Here is an 18,687-nt window from a genome sequence, read left to right as displayed (position 1 = left end):
ATGTTAGCGTCTTTGCGATTCTGCATTGTCTTGTGTTTGATGTTCTCAAGCTCATTCCGTCTGAAGCCAAGCTTTTTGCCAATATCTATGAAGTCCGTCCACTTGATATGTCGAGCCAATTTAAGCAAGGCTTGGTCTGAAATGTCACTAAATATATTTAGAATAAATGATGTCATTATACTAGAATCAAAGGTTATCTCGACTTCTGGTTATTGAACTGCTTTGCGACAGAACTAAGTCATCCAGTCAATCGGATTTTTGCCATTCAGTAGGATAGATCGATTGCTTCGACCAGCAAAGCATATATAAACAAATTAAGCAATGAATCCTTGAAAATCAAATTAAATTTATGTTTTTATTTTTTCGTAATTTTGTTAAGCTTTAAAACACTTTTACTATATTTATTTCACTGATATATCACTTATCTTATTTATCAGAAGGTTCCCTGTAAGTTTAGATGTATGCAATTGTATTTTCCATCATAGAGCAGAAGATTACCTTTTATATTTAACGTTATTACCTCTTGTAACTCTCTATATAAAATCGCCTTTAATTCTTCCTATTTTGTATTTGCAAAGACAATTCAAATAAGTTCACCAAACCCTTTAAAAAGCACCATATGCATGTGTTAATTAGCGATTTAGTTGGACTAACTATACAGAATAGCGAGTATTAGTATATGCTTCAAGAATGTTGTAGTTTGGCTTCCTGTTTCATTTCATAATTTTGATCTTACTTTGTCAACTATATTCTTTATTGTGTAAACAATTGTTATATGAAATGAATAAAATCAATCAATCAATATGCCACAGTGTTGCTTCTTGTGTATTACTGGTGACAACTTAAAAGATACGTTATTTTCCTATTTCAATCGGATATTGCTCAAGCTCTCCCTAATTTGTTTCGCTTATTTTCCGGCTTTTATGAGTATACCAGCTAATTATCAGGGTGGACTTCCTCTTTGATAATCTCCTTTCTTGATGTTTTGACTTGTGACGCTGCCACACTTACTCTTGGTTTATTTCATTAAAAAAATAAAACACACACGGTTAGAATTTTCAGTTAGGGCTGCAGTAGGGTTTGAGGTTACATTTACGGTAAGGGTTAGTGACTAAACAAAATCTTACCCGGTTGGAGTATTATCTGAAGCATGGTGACCAAATATAAAGGACGTTATTGTTGCATGAAAAAAAGAAATTAGGTACAGTCAAATTAGATTCTTCTGCATAATCACAAATGATTCAGTGAAAAACTAATAATAAATTTTTGAAAGCATAATTTTAAATTTATTTTTTCACAATCTTTCTTCTTTCATAATTGGATATGTATTTTTGAAATATATGAAATCTTTGCACTTTATGGATCTTACTATTTCAATTACAACTGCTATCATCATTTATACTGCTATTTTTTTATTATTAATCATCATTATAAATATGTAAATACTTTTTTCATTGTTATTGTTATTTATTATTGTTGTTAATTATGAATTCTTATCATTATAATCGTAATTTGTTCTTAATATTATTTAAGTCTATATTGCAGTGTTTGTACTGTTAATAATAACGGTTCCTACGTCAATATTTTTATATCAGGGTATTTCTCCCTTTTTTTCATTGCACCCTTTTTCATCCATTGCTCCTTCTTTGTGGAAGAGTTTTCCATCCTTTCTTCATCTCGCAGAAGCGTAATAAAATTATTTTGTTATAGGAGCCTGCGACTTTTAATGTTGTTATATAGAGACATATTGCGCCACACTAATGATGACTAAGATCATCATTGGCGTCAAACTGTTTCCCCCATAGAATCAATTACCAATGTATAACTAAATCAAAAGATGAGTACATATCCATACACAGTTTAGGTAGTGTTTATTTGGAGTCAGGTTCGAGTCATCAGGCATTATCTTTGGTATGCTTAAGACTGTTAAGAATATGCTGATAAATCTAAATGAGTAACAGTAAAAACCTGTCGTTTTCGTCTTTTCTGCCTCTGTTTCTGCAGACTTCAGGACTGAAAGAAGCTTTTCTTTCACGTTTTGACTTAGTAGTTGTCTCTGTTTCCATGTTAGCAACATTTCGAAGATGGCCTCTTTTCTGTCTTTGAGCCACTTGTACTCTATTGCATCCAGTTGTTGTATTTGGAAACCAAGTGCAACTCCCAGGTCATAAAAGTCGTCTATCGAAAGCTTTTCACCAATTTTCCGGATATCTTTATCTCGGAGATCATTTCCAGAAGCTCCTTCGATTTCTCTGTAAAACAAATACATGTAACTGTATCTGTATCTTAGTTAACATGCATTTCCTGCATGGTGTTGCATTATGAAATGTTATTGATATTCCAAATTACATCTAAATTTCCTACTAAAGGAAGAGAAAAAAAATCAAGAATATGAATACCTTATATTTCAGACAATAGGCCTTGTCTCTCACTTCATATCTTAAACGAAATTGTAATTGAACTTTGCGGGGAAAATTCGTAACGCACCTTAATCTAACATACATTTATTTTTAAAAAGGTGAATAGATTTATAACGACATGCTTACCGGATAACTGGAGCAAACTCAGGACTCTTGATTTCATCTACAATCATGTATACGATGATAAAGATATTAAAAGAAAATGTGAAAACATAAAGACAATTTTTAAATCTTTATTATTTTAAAAACAGTCATGTTCCCAAGTAAATTTCCGAAGAAAAACGATGAAAATTATATATATATATATATATATATATATATATATATCAATGAATATGGAATGTAAACCAATTAATTTCAAATGCGTGTATGTCCCAATTGATCAAAATATTTGTGTATCATAAGAAACTCTCCCAATAGCTGATAAGAAATATAATATAATGATATGCCTGCGCAAGTATATTTTTATACGAAACTGATAATTACTTTCATTTTCCCGAGTAAATTTTTCCTGTTAAGTCTAGTTTATAAAAGTAACAGCCGGAGCTAAGAATGTTAAGGAAAATTAACTTGCCGATTAAAAAAAACGTGGACGAAAATAACGTTCATTATTTCATGTAAAATCATACCTCTTAATTTTTTTTTAAAGTCAATCTCTCCATATTTCAATACCGGGATGGGTTACATATTGTAGACAAACCTTCGTATCTAATGCCGAATGCCATTGATCGAGACACCCCTAGCTTCCCAGACTGTGTAACTGAGATGGATACCACGTCAAATGGAGTATCGTCCTCACTCGGGGGCACTTTTAAGATTACGTTATGTCTCATTCGGCTGTGAATTTCCTTCAGAGAAAGCTGATAAAGGACGAGAAAATTTGATTTTTCAGAAACAAATAACATTCTTCTTTTTTCTAAAATGTAACAAGAAAAGGGGTTCCGTATCCGTGTTTGCGATTTTATGTCATTATTGATTTCCCTCATACGAAATTGGCCTTGATAATTTTGTGTATGGCACCTTCAAGTGTGTTGTATCAGGGTAAAATTATAAAACTTGTCCTACTCGGAATTTTTTTCCGGATTTCAGGGTTTCAGATATTCAGTAAAGATTTATTGCATTATATAAGAAAGAAAGATGTTTAAAAGATGCGAAAATTAAAAAAAAATGTTAAATAGAACCTTTCCAACACAACTGAGTTATTATTATTCTTATGTTATTGAGACAAACATGTTTAAAACATTGCAGACCTGCCCGGACAATTACCCTCATGACAAAAGACAAAGAATAATTCTTTTCCGGGCAATCATTGCGGATATTTACACACACGACAATTACCTCCCTGGACATCTTACCCCGGGACAATTACACCTATAATTACAGCATTATATGAAAATAATAATACCTCTGGCATTTTCAACTCTGACATTTTACATATAAAATCTCCTCTCCCCCCCCCCCCCCCGAATTCGAATTGACAATATTGGCCCCTGCTACAGACACTCAGAAGGTCTCTTTGCACCCTTTTTACAATTCTCCCTGGTACTGTCAAATATACGTCTTTTTGATAATAATAATAATAATACTCAGTTCTTGGTGACGAAATTTCTTTCGATGAGTGTAAGAATTTAATCAGCCTCTTCGCTCGCTTGCATAATTTGGAAACCTGATAATTGATCATCATGCAAAAGACTCAGCCATGCTCACTTAATTGTCATGAGGCTATTCGTCTTAGAGTTTCGTTGCCCTAGAGGTAATTTTCTGGGGATCATTGCCTTGGGTGGTAATTTTCCCGTTTATGTTTTGCCTGAGGATAATTATCCTGGGGTAAAAAAGTCCATGGGTAGATTGTCAGGGGTGGGGTTTGTCCTGGGGGTCAGTTTTCCGGATAGGGCTGTAGTATTATCATATTTCAATAACAGGTCGACCTACAGGAATTGATAATTTGTTTGAAAATAAGGAGCCTGAAAGAACAATAATAGTTTCTAAAATTTTGTGGGATATGTTTTAATTAACGAATCTTCATTTTTGCCCGATGACTCAAACCCGACTCCAAATAAATACTCCCTAAGTATTAGACTATATTCCTTCATTATAAGCCTTAAACTGTAAACTTGAGTTTCTGAAAGGCTAAAATGTCAAAAATCTCTCCGAGGGGGACTTATTTCTTTTCCCCCTGATATAACTTGGTGACACCGTACAATCATCGAGTTGCTAATTTCATCAAGCGCGCCGAGCCGTGCGCGTCTTGCCATGCCTGCTGCGCCGGAACCCTAATGTTGAACAAAACATAAAAAGCCGAGTAAAAAAAGTCAGGTTAGTTTTATACATTCTACCTGTACACAAAATACATGTTACGTTATTGTTATACTTTAAAGATACTATTTCCCTTTTGCAGCCAACATCAATTTTTTAGAACTTGGCAGGAATTATGAATATGTCCTGTATATCCTATCTGTGAAGTTCATACGTTAGCAGTGTCCTAGTATTCAAATTATGCAAGGAAACCTGTTTACTTTCTAGACTTCACTGTCAGGCACTATTGAGTGACTGACTGACATCTTTGTTTTCCTTTTTTTTTATTGGTAATAACGTACATAAAATGAGCTGTAACAGGTACATGAGCATTTGTTTCATTAATAACCCACTACTTGTAATGGCAAAAATTAAACTGATTGAATCTTTGTGCAGCATAAAATGTACGACCATTCAGTACAAGGGTCTAAAAATCATACTATTACTTCGGTGGTTGCAATCACCTGTATTGATTCGACAACTTATGGTTGGTATTTTCCCACAAAAAAAACATTTTCAAACCCTTTAGTTTTGAGGGAAGTTCTAAATAAGTATTGCCTTTAAAATACCGTTGGAATTTAACCTTTACATTTTGTTTGACCTGCAAATGGGACAAAGTACCTTTAAATGGACCCAACACTAATCTAACCTCAAACCTTACTGCAACCCTTACTCAAAATTGTAATCGTTTTTTTTTTTTCAGTGCCTAAAAACAGAACATCAAGCAGGGAGATTATCAAAGGGGAAGTCGACCCTGATAATAGCTGGTATTGATAAAAGCCTAAAAATTAGAGAAACACAAATTTAAGTGAGATTTTGAGCGATATTCTATTAACCATAGGAAAATTTTGATTTTGTGAAGTAATGTCATCAGTGATACACAAATCGGCAACATTGTGACGTTTTATCCAACATGCTCTTTACTGAAATTTCATAAACTTTCATTTTCTAAGTGATTGAAAACGGAGTAGATTTGTTATATGCATATATTGTACAGAAACATATTTGCAATAATTGTTTTTAGGGTGCACATATGAAATTTTAAAGAATAAGGAAAGTCCTGATTAGTTTTAAAATACAGAGAAAATGAGAAGGGATCTCGCAAGATACATCAAATAGTTGACAATTGGTGTACGATTGGTCGTAATTTCAAATATCCATGGCTTTCTTGATTTTAATCGGGTTTTGCTCAACTTTCACTGACTTGTCCTTTTATTTTTTCTGCTTCCATTAAACCCAACTTCATATCAGTGACTCCCTCTTTAAGGACAAACTTATTTTCGTACCTTAGTTTCTGCCGTCTTCCCTTTACAATAACGTGCCACTGTAACGTCACCTGAATGAGAAATGATGCTAAATGGGACCGAGCGATGAGCCTTGCGGAACGACTTAAGCTTCTCCTCCTGTAGAACTTCCTTTATCAAAGAAGGGAGGACCAGCAGTTTAGTAAAACACGGGCCTAATGAATCGGAAAGTGTCCCGGGTCCTCATGGCTATTTGTCTTGGGTTTAATCCCGGGGTCCAATAAACAACACTATTTTCAGAATCATTATCGTGATTCCATTTGATTTTATTTCCATGGAATTCAAAAACATCGATTGGTGAACATTTAGAGTTCACCCAACTTTTACTCAGATGGCATTTCGGAAAAACCCATAGGCCGCTAATGGATAACTCTTGAGGACATTAGAATGTCATTCTGTACTTTATCTTGTTATTATCAGAGAAAATTCAGCTTTTTACCAGCATTTATTTATGAATTAAAAACAATTATTCGACCGTGTTCAACAGCTTCCTCCCGGCTTTAAACTTTTACTTAAAAGTTACTTTATAGATCGATATACATTTTGATTTCCATATTTTTTTTAAAATAATAATGTTAATTTACCTTATTTATGTATACTGTACATGTAGTCTCTCTTCCTCCTTCCCTTCTCTTCATTTTTGTTAGAGTAAAATGGGATGAGTGTGTGTGTGTGTGTGTGTGTGTGTGTGTGTGTGTGTGTGTGCGTGTATGTGGTGTGTGTGTGTGTGTGTGTATGTGCGGTGTGTGTGTGTTGGATGTGTCTGCGTGTGATTTTTAATTTTGTTAAAGGGGCACTAGTACACAAGATCTCAATTTTTTTGGGCTGCCCCTAACGATATGTTAACTTTATATATGATTATGGCACCATATCTCGCCTTGTTTATGATTATGATCTGTATGTATTTTCTATTGTACTGTACATTTACTATTTTTATATTGTTGAATAAATGAATTGAATTGAAATGAATTGTATAGGCTTTGGCATACAGGCCATGCTCGGAGTAATTTTTAATGAAATTATGTCTCAAGACATTTTTAATGGCGTACAGCAATTTTAATCACACTTCAAGAAAAATCCCATCAAGTCTGGTGTAAGCAAGCTGTGAATCCTTGCACATAATAACCCCAGAGAGACGGATTTTAAACAACCACCCTATTGCTCTTCCGGAAATGTGCAGTAGTTGACACTTTTAACAGAACTGTAAATTAACAATTTACTAATCGAACACCTTAACAGTACTGACCGCATCAATGCCAGGAACATCGGCATGCACATGGAGATGAACTTCAATCTCTTTGCCTCTTTCTACGGTTTCTGGGATGTATGGAGTGCACATAAGTTGGTGTCGGATCACCTGCTGTTCAAGAGGAATAAGAACCCACCACTCTGCACAGTGACCAATGTACAGCTCAAGATGTCTCTTGTACAATCTGCAGTATGGTGGTTCGGCTGGTGAGCTGGATGATCTCATTCTTGATGTTCTTGGTAGATCTATTGCCAGTGGGTAACAAAACAAAAATGCGTTTGTTTTAAGATGTGTTATTGCGCAATGGGGCCAAGTTGTCATTTAAACTGTAGCACCTGAATATGGTGACACCTAATATTTCTATCAGTAATGGTGTCCTTGTGGATAATAATTATTTCAAATGGTTTTAAGTTTAATAAGCCATCGTAACAAGCACCAACTTTCCCCTTTCACCCGTTTTCCTTTATTAAAATTTAAACAGAATAATTGGAGTTATAAATTGTTCCTCACGACGTCATGGCGCTGTGATGACAACGATACCTAGAACTGGAACTACTAACCCCCGATTACTTAGTAAGCGTTCACAGTCCTCAACCATGAATATTTTGCTTTCTATTACATGCACCTGCAATGGAAACGTAGAACATAACAGGGCATAGCATACTGAGAATATATATACGTTTGCTTTGCTTTTTTTTTATCCGACTGCTAGGAAAGCAGTATGCTTGGTTTTGTTTTAAACAAAGGCAATGAGACAAACATCTTTAAGGCATTTTAAGTCCACTGAGTAATTAATGACTTACCAAAGGGCACTAGCACATCGACTTGATTTCAAACCGGAAACTACCCGGTTACAAGACCAATCTCTTCCACTTTAGCAATATCGCAACTTCTCAGTGTTGTCCCGAATGTGCTTTGCCTGGTTTGCTGAAAAGGGATCTCAGGGAATCAATTTTCGTTTACTCCAGCAGTAAAAAAAAAAAAAAATGAGTAGGTTTATGTATCTGACCAGATGGACTTACCGTTCACTGAATCCCATACATGAGAAACGATGTCTGGTTTCACTTGATCAGGATTGATGGCCAAGGTAGAGTGTGGTATCCTGATCTTAAGAGGTTGGTGGAAGGTCATGTTTGGAGGATCACATCTGATCCCATAGCAGGCCATTGATTCATCATCTTGGATGTCAACACTAGGAGGATCCCTTAGGAGGGTCAGGGTGATCTTGCACGGGTCATTATGATGAACAGCCTCCGGAGGAATAAACAGTGATACTCCATGGTCTTCTAGTTCGATTTCCGTACTTGTATTCCTTTCGACTTCAACAGAGAAAATGGCAGGTGTTGATGGTTCATCTGTTTTTTTTTTCAAACATGATAAGGAAATGACACGCTAATAAGAACATATAAAAATAAACATTCAATTTATATGCACATTGGGATAATCTTTGAAATGGAAAAACAATAACTTATTAATATAGTTTTCATTTCGATCTTTTCCACAAAAGTAATTGACTTGATTACCGTTTCCAAAGGTTATGTTAATTACCCAAACTCTGATATATATAATATTTGTGTCTAATATTTTAATTAGGGCCTATGACAAATCAATAATGTTTTATCCATAACACTTCTTTAACAATATGTATCTGTTTTTCCTATTTTTCTTTCATTAGGGCACATTATCCGTTTATCTCTCGTATTTAGTTAATTAATGTAAACATAAGAGAGGCTTTGACATACATGAACACGAATGTAGTAAAATTAAGTATAATACCCAGACGATGAATTGTCAAATCCCTTGTTCTTTCTGATTGAACACCTGAAATGTCGTATTTAATCATCGCTAGACATTAATCCGTGACTTAATGGATCGGAGAAGGAAAAAAAGATATCAGAATCACTTTTTAGCTATCATACTAAGAAAAGCTGTTTGTGTTTGAATGATGCTCTTACCTCGATAGAACTGGATCTCCTCTAAAGAAGTTAATCTGAAATTAAGCATAGGTTGTTTTTTGTATTTTTTCACACCAAAAGCAGAAATACATACATGTACATGATACTGGCAAAATACGAACAACTGTTGAATGTTAGACGCTAATCGAGGCCCATTAATTTAAAAAAACGAGGCTCTAATCTTCGATTACGCATGAAAAGAGGAAAATGATACATACCTTTACATCTGGTAATGCCGTAAAATACAATTCACCCAAATTCAAACATTTAAAGAACCACAGTTAGATAATATCTTCTAAACGAATTTGGAAGCAAATGTATATCGTCTATCTGAGTAGAAGAGTAGAAGGAAAACAAAGCTGAAGTAGTCGACCTAGTACACTTGATTCATAGCTCCGAACATGTTAATTGTCACTGTTGTCGCATAATGTACAATTCTATTGTCCGAACAAAACATATACGACCAACTGTTAAGATTGACAGTAACACTTTGTGGACTTTTCTTTTTTTAAATATGTCATTCCGTTACCTAATCTCAAAAGAGCAAGATGGAAATACGCATTATTTCCTTGCTTTTTGATAAATCTCCTGTCTTACAAGTGACATGGCTGACGGGAATGTTATTTGTTAGACCTGAACAATTCACCTAGACAAAATCATTTGTTTGATCACTTCGTCCTTGGCATACTGGATTGGTAGGTTGCCTGTTTCATCCTTCACATCTAACTTGGCTCCATTCTCTAGGAGATAAAACACTAAGGCATGCTCAGGAGATAGTTCCCCATTGTAATTGTCATCAGAGATCTGAAACATACAAACATATATAATGTTTATTTTATTAGAACAGTTTTGTTCATCAATAGTCAGGGTGGAGGAGCATCATACGCACAGTTTAAAGTAGATATTCATTGATTTTAAAAATTAACTTTATTTTCATTATTGCAAAGTTGAAACTTTAATTCCACAAGGTTATCAAAATTCAATGCTTGGAAACATTCGAAGTAATGATTTTTATAAATTACAAAACGCTTAAATACAGACCGGCAAAGCACCTGAAGAGCTCTCCGAACGCTGCTGAGATGTGTGAGATCACAGTATGGACATGATTTGCACAAGCAGACGATGTCCCATGACATCTCACACATGTTCAGTGCCTGTGTTTTCATCTTCTCTTGAGTTCTTTCTCTTACTTCACTACCGTCAGGCTAAATGTATAATCTATTACCTCACTCTAAACCCCGCGCATGGTTTTATTTTGATGACAAATGCAGCGATACAAAAATAAAGGAATCTGTCGCTTGAAAACAAAATAAGACGCCATTGTATATTCAGCTGCACACACCGCGGTATGTTCGGCGTTTTAAAAGGGAACAAATGACGTCCTTGATATCATTCCGGTGGTTTTTCAATTTGAAAGTCTGGTTTCTTTGATTGTTAATTAACCCCTATCCTGTGTATTTACAAGCAAAAGATTTTAGTTATCAGCTAGAATCTGGTCATATCCCTTTTTGAATGGTTTGACATGCCATGACATTTATATACACTAAACTCAATATAATTTGAAAAACAATAGCTTTGCAATTATGTTCATTCTTTATGGGATGTCGTCTGCTTAGGCAGTATTGGTCCATATAGTGACGTCATTAAAACATCGTTATTTTTCCGGCGAATCTCTCGTATATCCCAGCTACTATGGAGGCGGTTGTATTTGTATTTTTATAAATCACCCGATATGTAGTTGACCTAAAAAAATTGTACGATGGCCATCTGTTAGCTTACCAGTTTCTAGTGATACGTTACATGTAGTTGACATATTTGTGATTTTCTTTGAATTTCACCTTTAACGCTGCCTCTTGGAATCATGGCAGTGGAAATCCCTATTTTCGTTGTAAACTTCCCAACACACACAAACAATCGCCCACACACCAACATATATATTGGGGGGGGGGCATTCACGGCCTATCACGGGTATCAGATTTTTGTTTTCACTAATAACCTATAGAGGAGCAGTATATTTATGTCAGTGACACCGCCATAACGACTCCATGTAGACTCCAGAACTGACGTATATTTGGCCGTAATGTTAATTTGTTGTTCAGACTCTCGTTGGTCTGGTGTCGGTCTCGTTAGTGTTACTGGGGAAAGACTCACCTTTCTTAGTGTTTCAGTTTCTTGCACATTTTTCACGCTCTTATAGCAGAGTTTAATGGCTTCATGGAGACATATCTGGCCGTCGGTTGACTGGACATTGAGGTCAGCTCCCTCCGAAACGAACTTCTCAATGACGGACGTGTGGCCGTGTTGTAAAGCAAGATGGATATCAGTTAAATCTTTCTGGACGAGCTGGATATAAGAAAATACGCAGCATGAAAACATGATAACTAATTATTTGTTATGCTCGGAAAGCCAAATTTCTTTGAACACAAGGGACACAAGTAGTTTCATGTGATCAATTAAATCCAATAATTCGAATACGTTCTAAGCAAACATTGTAACTTGTCTATAGAGTACATAAAAACAGCATCGAGATGTAACTGATGTTATAATTACGTATGGTTACTATTGGTGATACAAAATTGAGTTGTTTAAGTCTGAACAAATAATGATAGGGAGCCTATGCCTAATATTCACTTAATTGTTCCAAAAGCATGTATTGAATAAACCAAGGTGGATAATTTCAAAATAAAGTGTGTTTTAATAGTTTTACCTTCGATTTTACACCGTCGATGAATAGATCAGCGATGCTTTGGTACCCGAGAATTGAAGACAATTGTAAAGGTGTGTGTCCTTGAATGTCTACAACGTCTGATTTCGCTCCGCCTGCCAGAAGGACTTTAACGATATCAATGTTTCCATTCTCAACGGAATAGTGTAAAGGTGTCCTACCCGTATAATCTACCACATTCACTTTAGCTCCGTGACTGATCAGATCTTGTGTGATATCAAGATGATCATCCTGAGAAGCACTGTGTAATAATGTCCAATCGCGAAAATCTCCCACATTCACCTCAGCTCCTTGACTGATGAGGTACTTGGCGACATCAAGATGACCCTGCTGATAAGCAAAGTGTAAAGCAGTCCTACTGTCAACAACTCCCTTATTCATCTCAGCTCCTTGGCTGATGAGATATTTTGTGACATCAAGATGACCTCCCTGAGCAGCATAGTGTAATGCCGTCCTACCGTCAACGCCTCCCTTATTTACATCAGCTCCTTGACTGATTAGATATTTGGTGACATCAAGATGACCTCCCTGAGCAGCAAAGTGTAATGCCGTCTTACCGTCAACGACTCCCTTATTTACATCAGCTCCTTGACTGATTAGATATTTGGTGACATCGAGATTGCCATTGAAAGCAGCGCGGTATAATGCTTCTTTTTCCATATTAGCTTCATGAATGAGTATAATTTTCGTTGCTTTAAGGCGCCCGATTGATGCAGCAAGAATTTCGTGTTTTGTCCGTCTGGATTCGCCTTCTCGGCATTAGCACCTTGGTTCATGGGATACTCAGTATTGTATAGCCTTCTTCACCGCACTATGTAAACTTTTATTTCAATCTTTGTCTGGTTTATGATGTTCCCTGTTTTAGCAGTTTCTGGTGCTTTTGATTTTACTCCTTCAATGCTACGTCATGAAACTGCTGATGTCTTCGATACTCGAAGAAGCACCGGTTTATCGGACATCCGAAGAAAGAACAGTTCCTTGTAATCGTCTACTTCTCTCTTAACGTTCGACTCCGAAATGTTACAATTAAGAATCTAAATCTTTTGTAGCAGATAAACCAGTTGCATTTGCATGTTACAAGCATGAGCATACACCACACTGTTTTTTCTTTCTCGCATTGTGCAGCTGTAATTTTTGTCCAAGTTCCAAAGTCCAATGCAATGAGCTAAATCATGATTCAAATATATGTCATTCATGACAAAAGGAAAACATGTACATTGTTTGGAAAGAGCGCAAACACCTTTCAAGTCTACTGCAGATCAATAGAATTTTCTTTTGTATGATTTTATGTGATTTCATGCCCACTCTTGTAATGATAACCCATAATGTGTCATTAAACCATTTTTGTAAAGACCCTCCTCGTAAATCCAATGTATAATTCTGCCTATTATTCTTAGAGTAATTTTTATTTTTGAAATTCCCCTATAATGTTGCGCCTGTTTTTGGCATCGCTTCAAATACTGAAGTGGGTACCATTGTGCATTATGTACACTCCATTATTATAACCTCTCTGTTATTCGGTTTGTGACAAAATAGAATTCACGAAGTAAAATAGGTTTCGTTTTTTTTTTTTATTTACGACTAACAATGTATTGAACTCAATCGTTTCGAGAGAAAAAATGTCGTTATAGGTGAAATGAAATGTAGAAATGAATAAATCAAACGCCGGATGAATTCACATTCAATAAGCTCAACCAAAGGCATAGAAACCATTGGAAATAAGAACATTTGAGCGATAAAAAGCTGAACTTGTAAAGTAGATGGTAGAATGCCTGGCTGTGGAACGATGAGGATAAACTTCTTAAAAAAATTATCCGTTGTGACCCCGTTCAAGAATTAGACAAATGGAACAGGTTATAACCAGTATGATTATAAAATTACATTAACATTTGACAGTAACAAAGATAAAGGAGATCAGGTTATAGGTCTGTTTTTTCAATGAATTTTCAACTACAATTACATGCTACCCATTCGTATATGTGCGTGTGTGAGGGGAGGACTTTTTAAATATAATCTTGAATGTAAGCACACCCAATTGTATTTTATACTGATTTTTATTGACCTTTTTTACTTTGACAATGGACAAGGAATGAAAGGTGCATCACAAATGGCAGGTGAAAGAGTTGCATGGCTGCTCTCGTGAAGGCCCCAGCAGCGCTTTGCAGCGCCAACTGAAGTTGATGATGATGATGGACCTTAAAGACCCTTTCTAATAAAAAAAATACAATTTTTTTTTATCAAAGGAAAGCTGAATGAACGTATAATACAAAAATATAGAGATAAAAAAAAAACTATTTTCCCTACCAGTCTGATATTTCTTGAATTGTTTTTGCGACAATGAGCCTTTTGATTGATTGAATGAATGATAAAAATGAAATAAAAAGATGACCGAAATAGGATGTTTTCATAACTCGTGCATCTTATTTTATATAACCCCCGGAAGCTCTGGGGTTTTAGGTATTTAATTACGGTTAGATGAGCGTCCAGGGGTCCTCTTTAAGGTCAATGACGTGTTCCAGGGGGGGGGAGCCCCCGGAAGCTCAGGGGTTTTTGGTTTTTAATTACCGTCAGATGAGCATCCAGGGGCCCGCCTTAGGGCCTTTTGTGGGGTCCAGGGGACAAAGCCCCCGGAAGCTCGGGGGGTTTTGGGTATTTAATTACGGCCAGAAGAGCATCCAGGGGCCGCCTTAGGGCCCTTGGTGGGGTTCCAGGGGGCATAACCCCCGGAAGCTCTGGGGTTTTAGGTATTTAATTACGGTTAGATGAGCATCCAGGGGCCCTCTTTAAGGTCAATGACGTGTTCCAGGGGGGGGGGAGAGCCCCGGAAGCTCAGGGGTTTTGGGTATTTAATTACAGTCAGATGAGCATCCAGGGGCCCGCCTTAGGGCCCTTGGTGGGGTCCAGGGGACAAAGCCCCCGGAAGCTCAGGGGTTTTGGGTCAATTACGGTCAGATGAGCATCCAGGGGCCGCCTTAGGGCCCTTGGTGGGGTCCAGGGGCAGAGCCCCCGGAAGCTCAGGGGTTTTAGGTATTTAATTACGGCCAGATGAACATCCAGGCGCCCGCCTTAGGGCCCTTGGTGGGGTTCCAGGGGGCATAACCCCCGGTAGCTCGAGGTTTTTAGGTATATTACTAATTGGCGGAGAGTCCAGGGAGCAGAGCCCCCGGAAGCTCGAGGGTTTTAGGTATTCAATAACGGTCAGATGAGCATACAGGGGACCGCCTAAGGGCCCTTGGTGGGGTCTGGGGCGGAGCCCCCGTAAGCTCTGGGGTTTTAGACATTTAATTACGGTCAGATGAGCATCCAGGATCCCGCCTTAGGGCCCTTGGTGGGGTCCAGGGGGCAGAGCCCCCGGAAGCTCAGGGGTTTTAGGTATTTAATAACGGTCAGATGAGCATACAGGGGACCGCCTTAGGGCCCATGGTGGGTCCGGGGGCAGAGCCCCGTAAGCTCTGGGGTTTTAGATATTTAATTACGGTCAGATGAGCATACAGGGGACCGTCTTAGGGCCCTTGGTGGGGTCCGGGGCAGAGCCCCCGGAAGCTCTGGGGTTTTAGGCATTTAATTACGGTCAGATGAGCATATTTTGGCGTGGGGTCCAGGGCCTGGGCCCCGGTAGGGGGTCAAGGGGCTGAGCCCCCAGAAGTTTAGGGGTTTTAGGCATTAAAATTATGGTCAGATAAGCATATTTAGATACCTCATTTGTGACATTGGCAGGTCACTTATTTTTTCTCTCTCTCTTTCTTTCTTTTTCTCTGTAACAAACTTTTTCAACAATTGAGGGTGGCACGAGTCCCCGAGCCCGGCCGTTCTGCAGACCCTAACATAAATGCTTCTAAATAAGCATATTTTTCGCCCGACTGTAAACTTAGTTGGGAATTTTTTAATTTTCCAACAAACGCATAAAAAGGTATGACTTACAAAAAAAATGAAATAATATACCGAAAAATCATGTCATTTCAGCAACATATTTTGTACATCACTGGTATCGAATAAAAAAAAATACCCCCCCCCCCCCATCAGTACGCCATCGTTCAGGGGCTCATAAGCTTCTCACCCCTATAACAAAAAACAGACACGCTTTCCCATTCTCTCGCAATATGTCCACGATATGCGCGTATCGCTATTATAAAAACCTACATTGATAAATATAGGTAGCATGCGCAATGTTTAGGAAATTTAATTCCTGTTAACTTTCCTTTTCTTTGAATGGAATTTCATACGTCATTTAATTCAGGTTTTTATTATTGTTATGTTCTTTTGGGTTAAAAATACAAACCATCTTTACTCCTTTACTGCTTTTTTTTTTTTGAGGGGGGGGGGGCGTTTTTTTTTTTTTTTTTTTTTTGGGGGGGGGGGCAAAAATGCGTTTTGCCCCCCCCCACACTTTTTTGATTGGGGGGCAGCTGCCCCCCCCCCCCACTTCCGGCGCCTATGCTTGAACGTCTTGATCTGCAAAGCCTAAAGCGTTGAAGTTGAACGGAAATGAGGAATGGCGAGAACGCGCTGGGTTTTTATAACTCCCGAGTCAGGACGGGATTGCACACGGGGTTGAACCATGGACTTACTAGACGTCCATGGTTGAACTGCCTTTGAACGGGGTGGTCGGGTTAAAAACTAGTTAGAACAGGTGGCGAACTAGTAAGAATGTGTTTGGACGTATTGGGAACGAGGTAGAACTAGTTAATAATGGGAGTTAAACTGGCTACGGACTGGCTTGGACTGCCTAATCTACCCGATCTGAACTTACTATGAACTGGCTGTGGACGGGGTACAAACGAGATGGACGTATTGAGGACTGTTTACGAACGAACTAGGATCGTATTATAGACATTTTTCTGACCTGTCTCTCTAGTCTTGCCATGCTTTTATTCAAACTGACTTCATGCCAGATTGGACTTTTCATTAAGATTGAGTTTGCCCTCTTATTCTTTCCTTATCCAACCAACTAATTCCTCTCTGTACACACCAATTAATCATGAAGGGTAAAGAATAATTGATGTAGGCAGTGGCGTACGCAGGATTTTTTTCAAGGGGGGGGGGGGGGTTTAAAATCGGGTCCAAAATTTCGCAACGACTCAGGAAAATTTGAAAATCGCGCCGGCCAAAAAGTCGCTCAGTGGGGGGGGGGGGGGGGGGGGGGGGGGGGGGGAGGGGGGAGGGGGGGGGGGGGGGGGGGGGTAAGAGGACACTTTTTTTTTTTTTGGTCTCAAAATTTGAAAATTTGACATTTTGCTCCGTTGGGGGGGGGGGGGGGTAAGGTCACCTTTCTTAGGTCAGCCATGGGGTATTTTTTTTTTTTTTTTTTTTTTTTTTAATAATTAAAAAAAAAAAAAAAATCCAAAGGGGGGGGGGGTTTAGCGATTTTTAGGGGGGTTTACACCCATAAAAATACCAAAGGGGGGGGGTTAACCCCCCAAACACCCCCCCCCCCTCCCTGCGTACGCGCCTGGATGTAGGTGTCTGAGGCAACTGCCCCAGGTGCTTTATTTTCAATAATGACACGGCGAAAGAGGGACCTGGGTCCTGTTTCATAAAACGTGATATCAATCACAAGTTACAAGCTACTGTTATAAGCTACTGAAATCATGGCATCTGATTGGCTGAGAGCAAATTTGTCATAGAAATTTAGCAGTTGTTATAGATAATAAGTTTTATGAAACAGGCCCCTGGTCTGGTGGAGTAAGAAGTTCTTATAAATCGTGTTACTATTTATTAGTATAGCGACGTGCAATCGATCAGCAACCCGACTTTTAATTCTTAAACGCGAACAGGGGATTCATTATGAATTGTTACTATGATAGTAACAATTGAAAGAACTATTATTGAACAAATAGAAACTGGAGATCGCAGACATACTACAATCGAACACTGCCTACCACACGCTGCACTTTGACACGAAGTACGTGATAGGTAAAGCTCATTTTACATCCATAAAGGAGAGGGAAAAAAAACACAATAACTTCCGAGGCCATCGTCATAACATCTAGGGTCTTTCTGACGTACTATTCATTTACACATTACAACAAATCATACTTAAGAAATAAACCACCACAGTTACCCGCGTCTAAACTTGAATGATCAATTATCAAAAACTTTGTTCTGATGTCTAGACATTCACTTCAAAGGTAATAATGTATGCAAATCATGCATGTTAAAAGAATGGATATCTTGATTGTATTACTATCATAATCTATCCCTTATCATTAATAAAATGATCACATATAATATAGTTTAGGTACATACAACTGAGTAAAATGGAGATGCCGTACATAATTTCGAACACTGCCTGGTACACGCTGCACTTTAATGAGTCGGACTTTGATATGAAGCACATGATGTGTGCCATCCGTAATGGAGAGAAAAACACGACATAAATTCCCAGTCCATCGTGATAATATGTGGAGTCATCTTCACATGCCTGTGAAAATACCAGATCACATGTCACTGGGTGTTATCAATGCCAGTTTGTTACTTTGAACAGCGCACTGGAGTGTTTGTTATATTTATTGGCAATATCGAACATTGGTGTTGTGCGTTGGCCTAACAGATTCGCTACGATTTGACGGGATACATTATTCGTACACTATTCATAGTATACTCATCATTTTAATGTCATCTTCATTCGTCAAAGACTAAATATGTTTTTCCTATCATCAACGTCAGTATTACTCGGAGTTATAGGGTTTCTCTTCTGTTTATGGTTCGTTCGGCGTCCAAAAAACCTTCCACCCGGGCC

General features: G+C 37.8%; 1 protein-coding gene across 1 annotated transcript; it reads right to left on the bottom strand.

Annotated features, from left to right (window-relative positions):
- Nucleotides 1-1,241: 1,241 nt before the first annotated feature.
- LOC115921551 lies at nucleotides 1,242-9,111 on the bottom strand. The gene is made up of 7 exons (XM_030979062.1): nucleotides 9,090-9,111; nucleotides 8,291-8,623; nucleotides 7,266-7,513; nucleotides 3,121-3,280; nucleotides 2,547-2,583; nucleotides 1,969-2,252; nucleotides 1,242-1,252 (listed from the first exon to the last, which is right to left on the bottom strand). The coding sequence occupies exons 1-7, from the start codon at nucleotides 9,109-9,111 to the stop codon at nucleotides 1,242-1,244; spliced, it is 1,095 nt and encodes a 364-aa protein (XP_030834922.1).
- Between the last annotated feature and the right edge of the window lie 9,576 nt (nucleotides 9,112-18,687).

Source organism: Strongylocentrotus purpuratus, unplaced genomic scaffold (assembly GCF_000002235.5).
Source record: "Strongylocentrotus purpuratus isolate Spur 01 unplaced genomic scaffold, Spur_5.0 spur5_contig_816, whole genome shotgun sequence".
Taxonomy (NCBI): Eukaryota; Metazoa; Echinodermata; class Echinoidea; order Camarodonta; family Strongylocentrotidae; genus Strongylocentrotus; species Strongylocentrotus purpuratus.
This window is presented reverse-complemented; position numbering and strand designations above follow the sequence as displayed.

Bases quoted from the DNA above. Each gene is read 5' to 3' on its own strand.
- LOC115921551 (XM_030979062.1), bottom strand. From the start codon at position 9,111: ATGATTAAATACGACATTTCAG. The intron at 7,514-8,290 runs GTAAGTCCATCT...CACTGGCAATAG, and splicing joins TGTATGGGATTCAGTGAACG to ATCTACCAAGAACATCAAGA. The intron at 2,584-3,120 runs GTTTGTCTACAA...ACATGATTGTAG, and splicing joins ATTCGGCATTAGATACGAAG to ATGAAATCAAGAGTCCTGAG.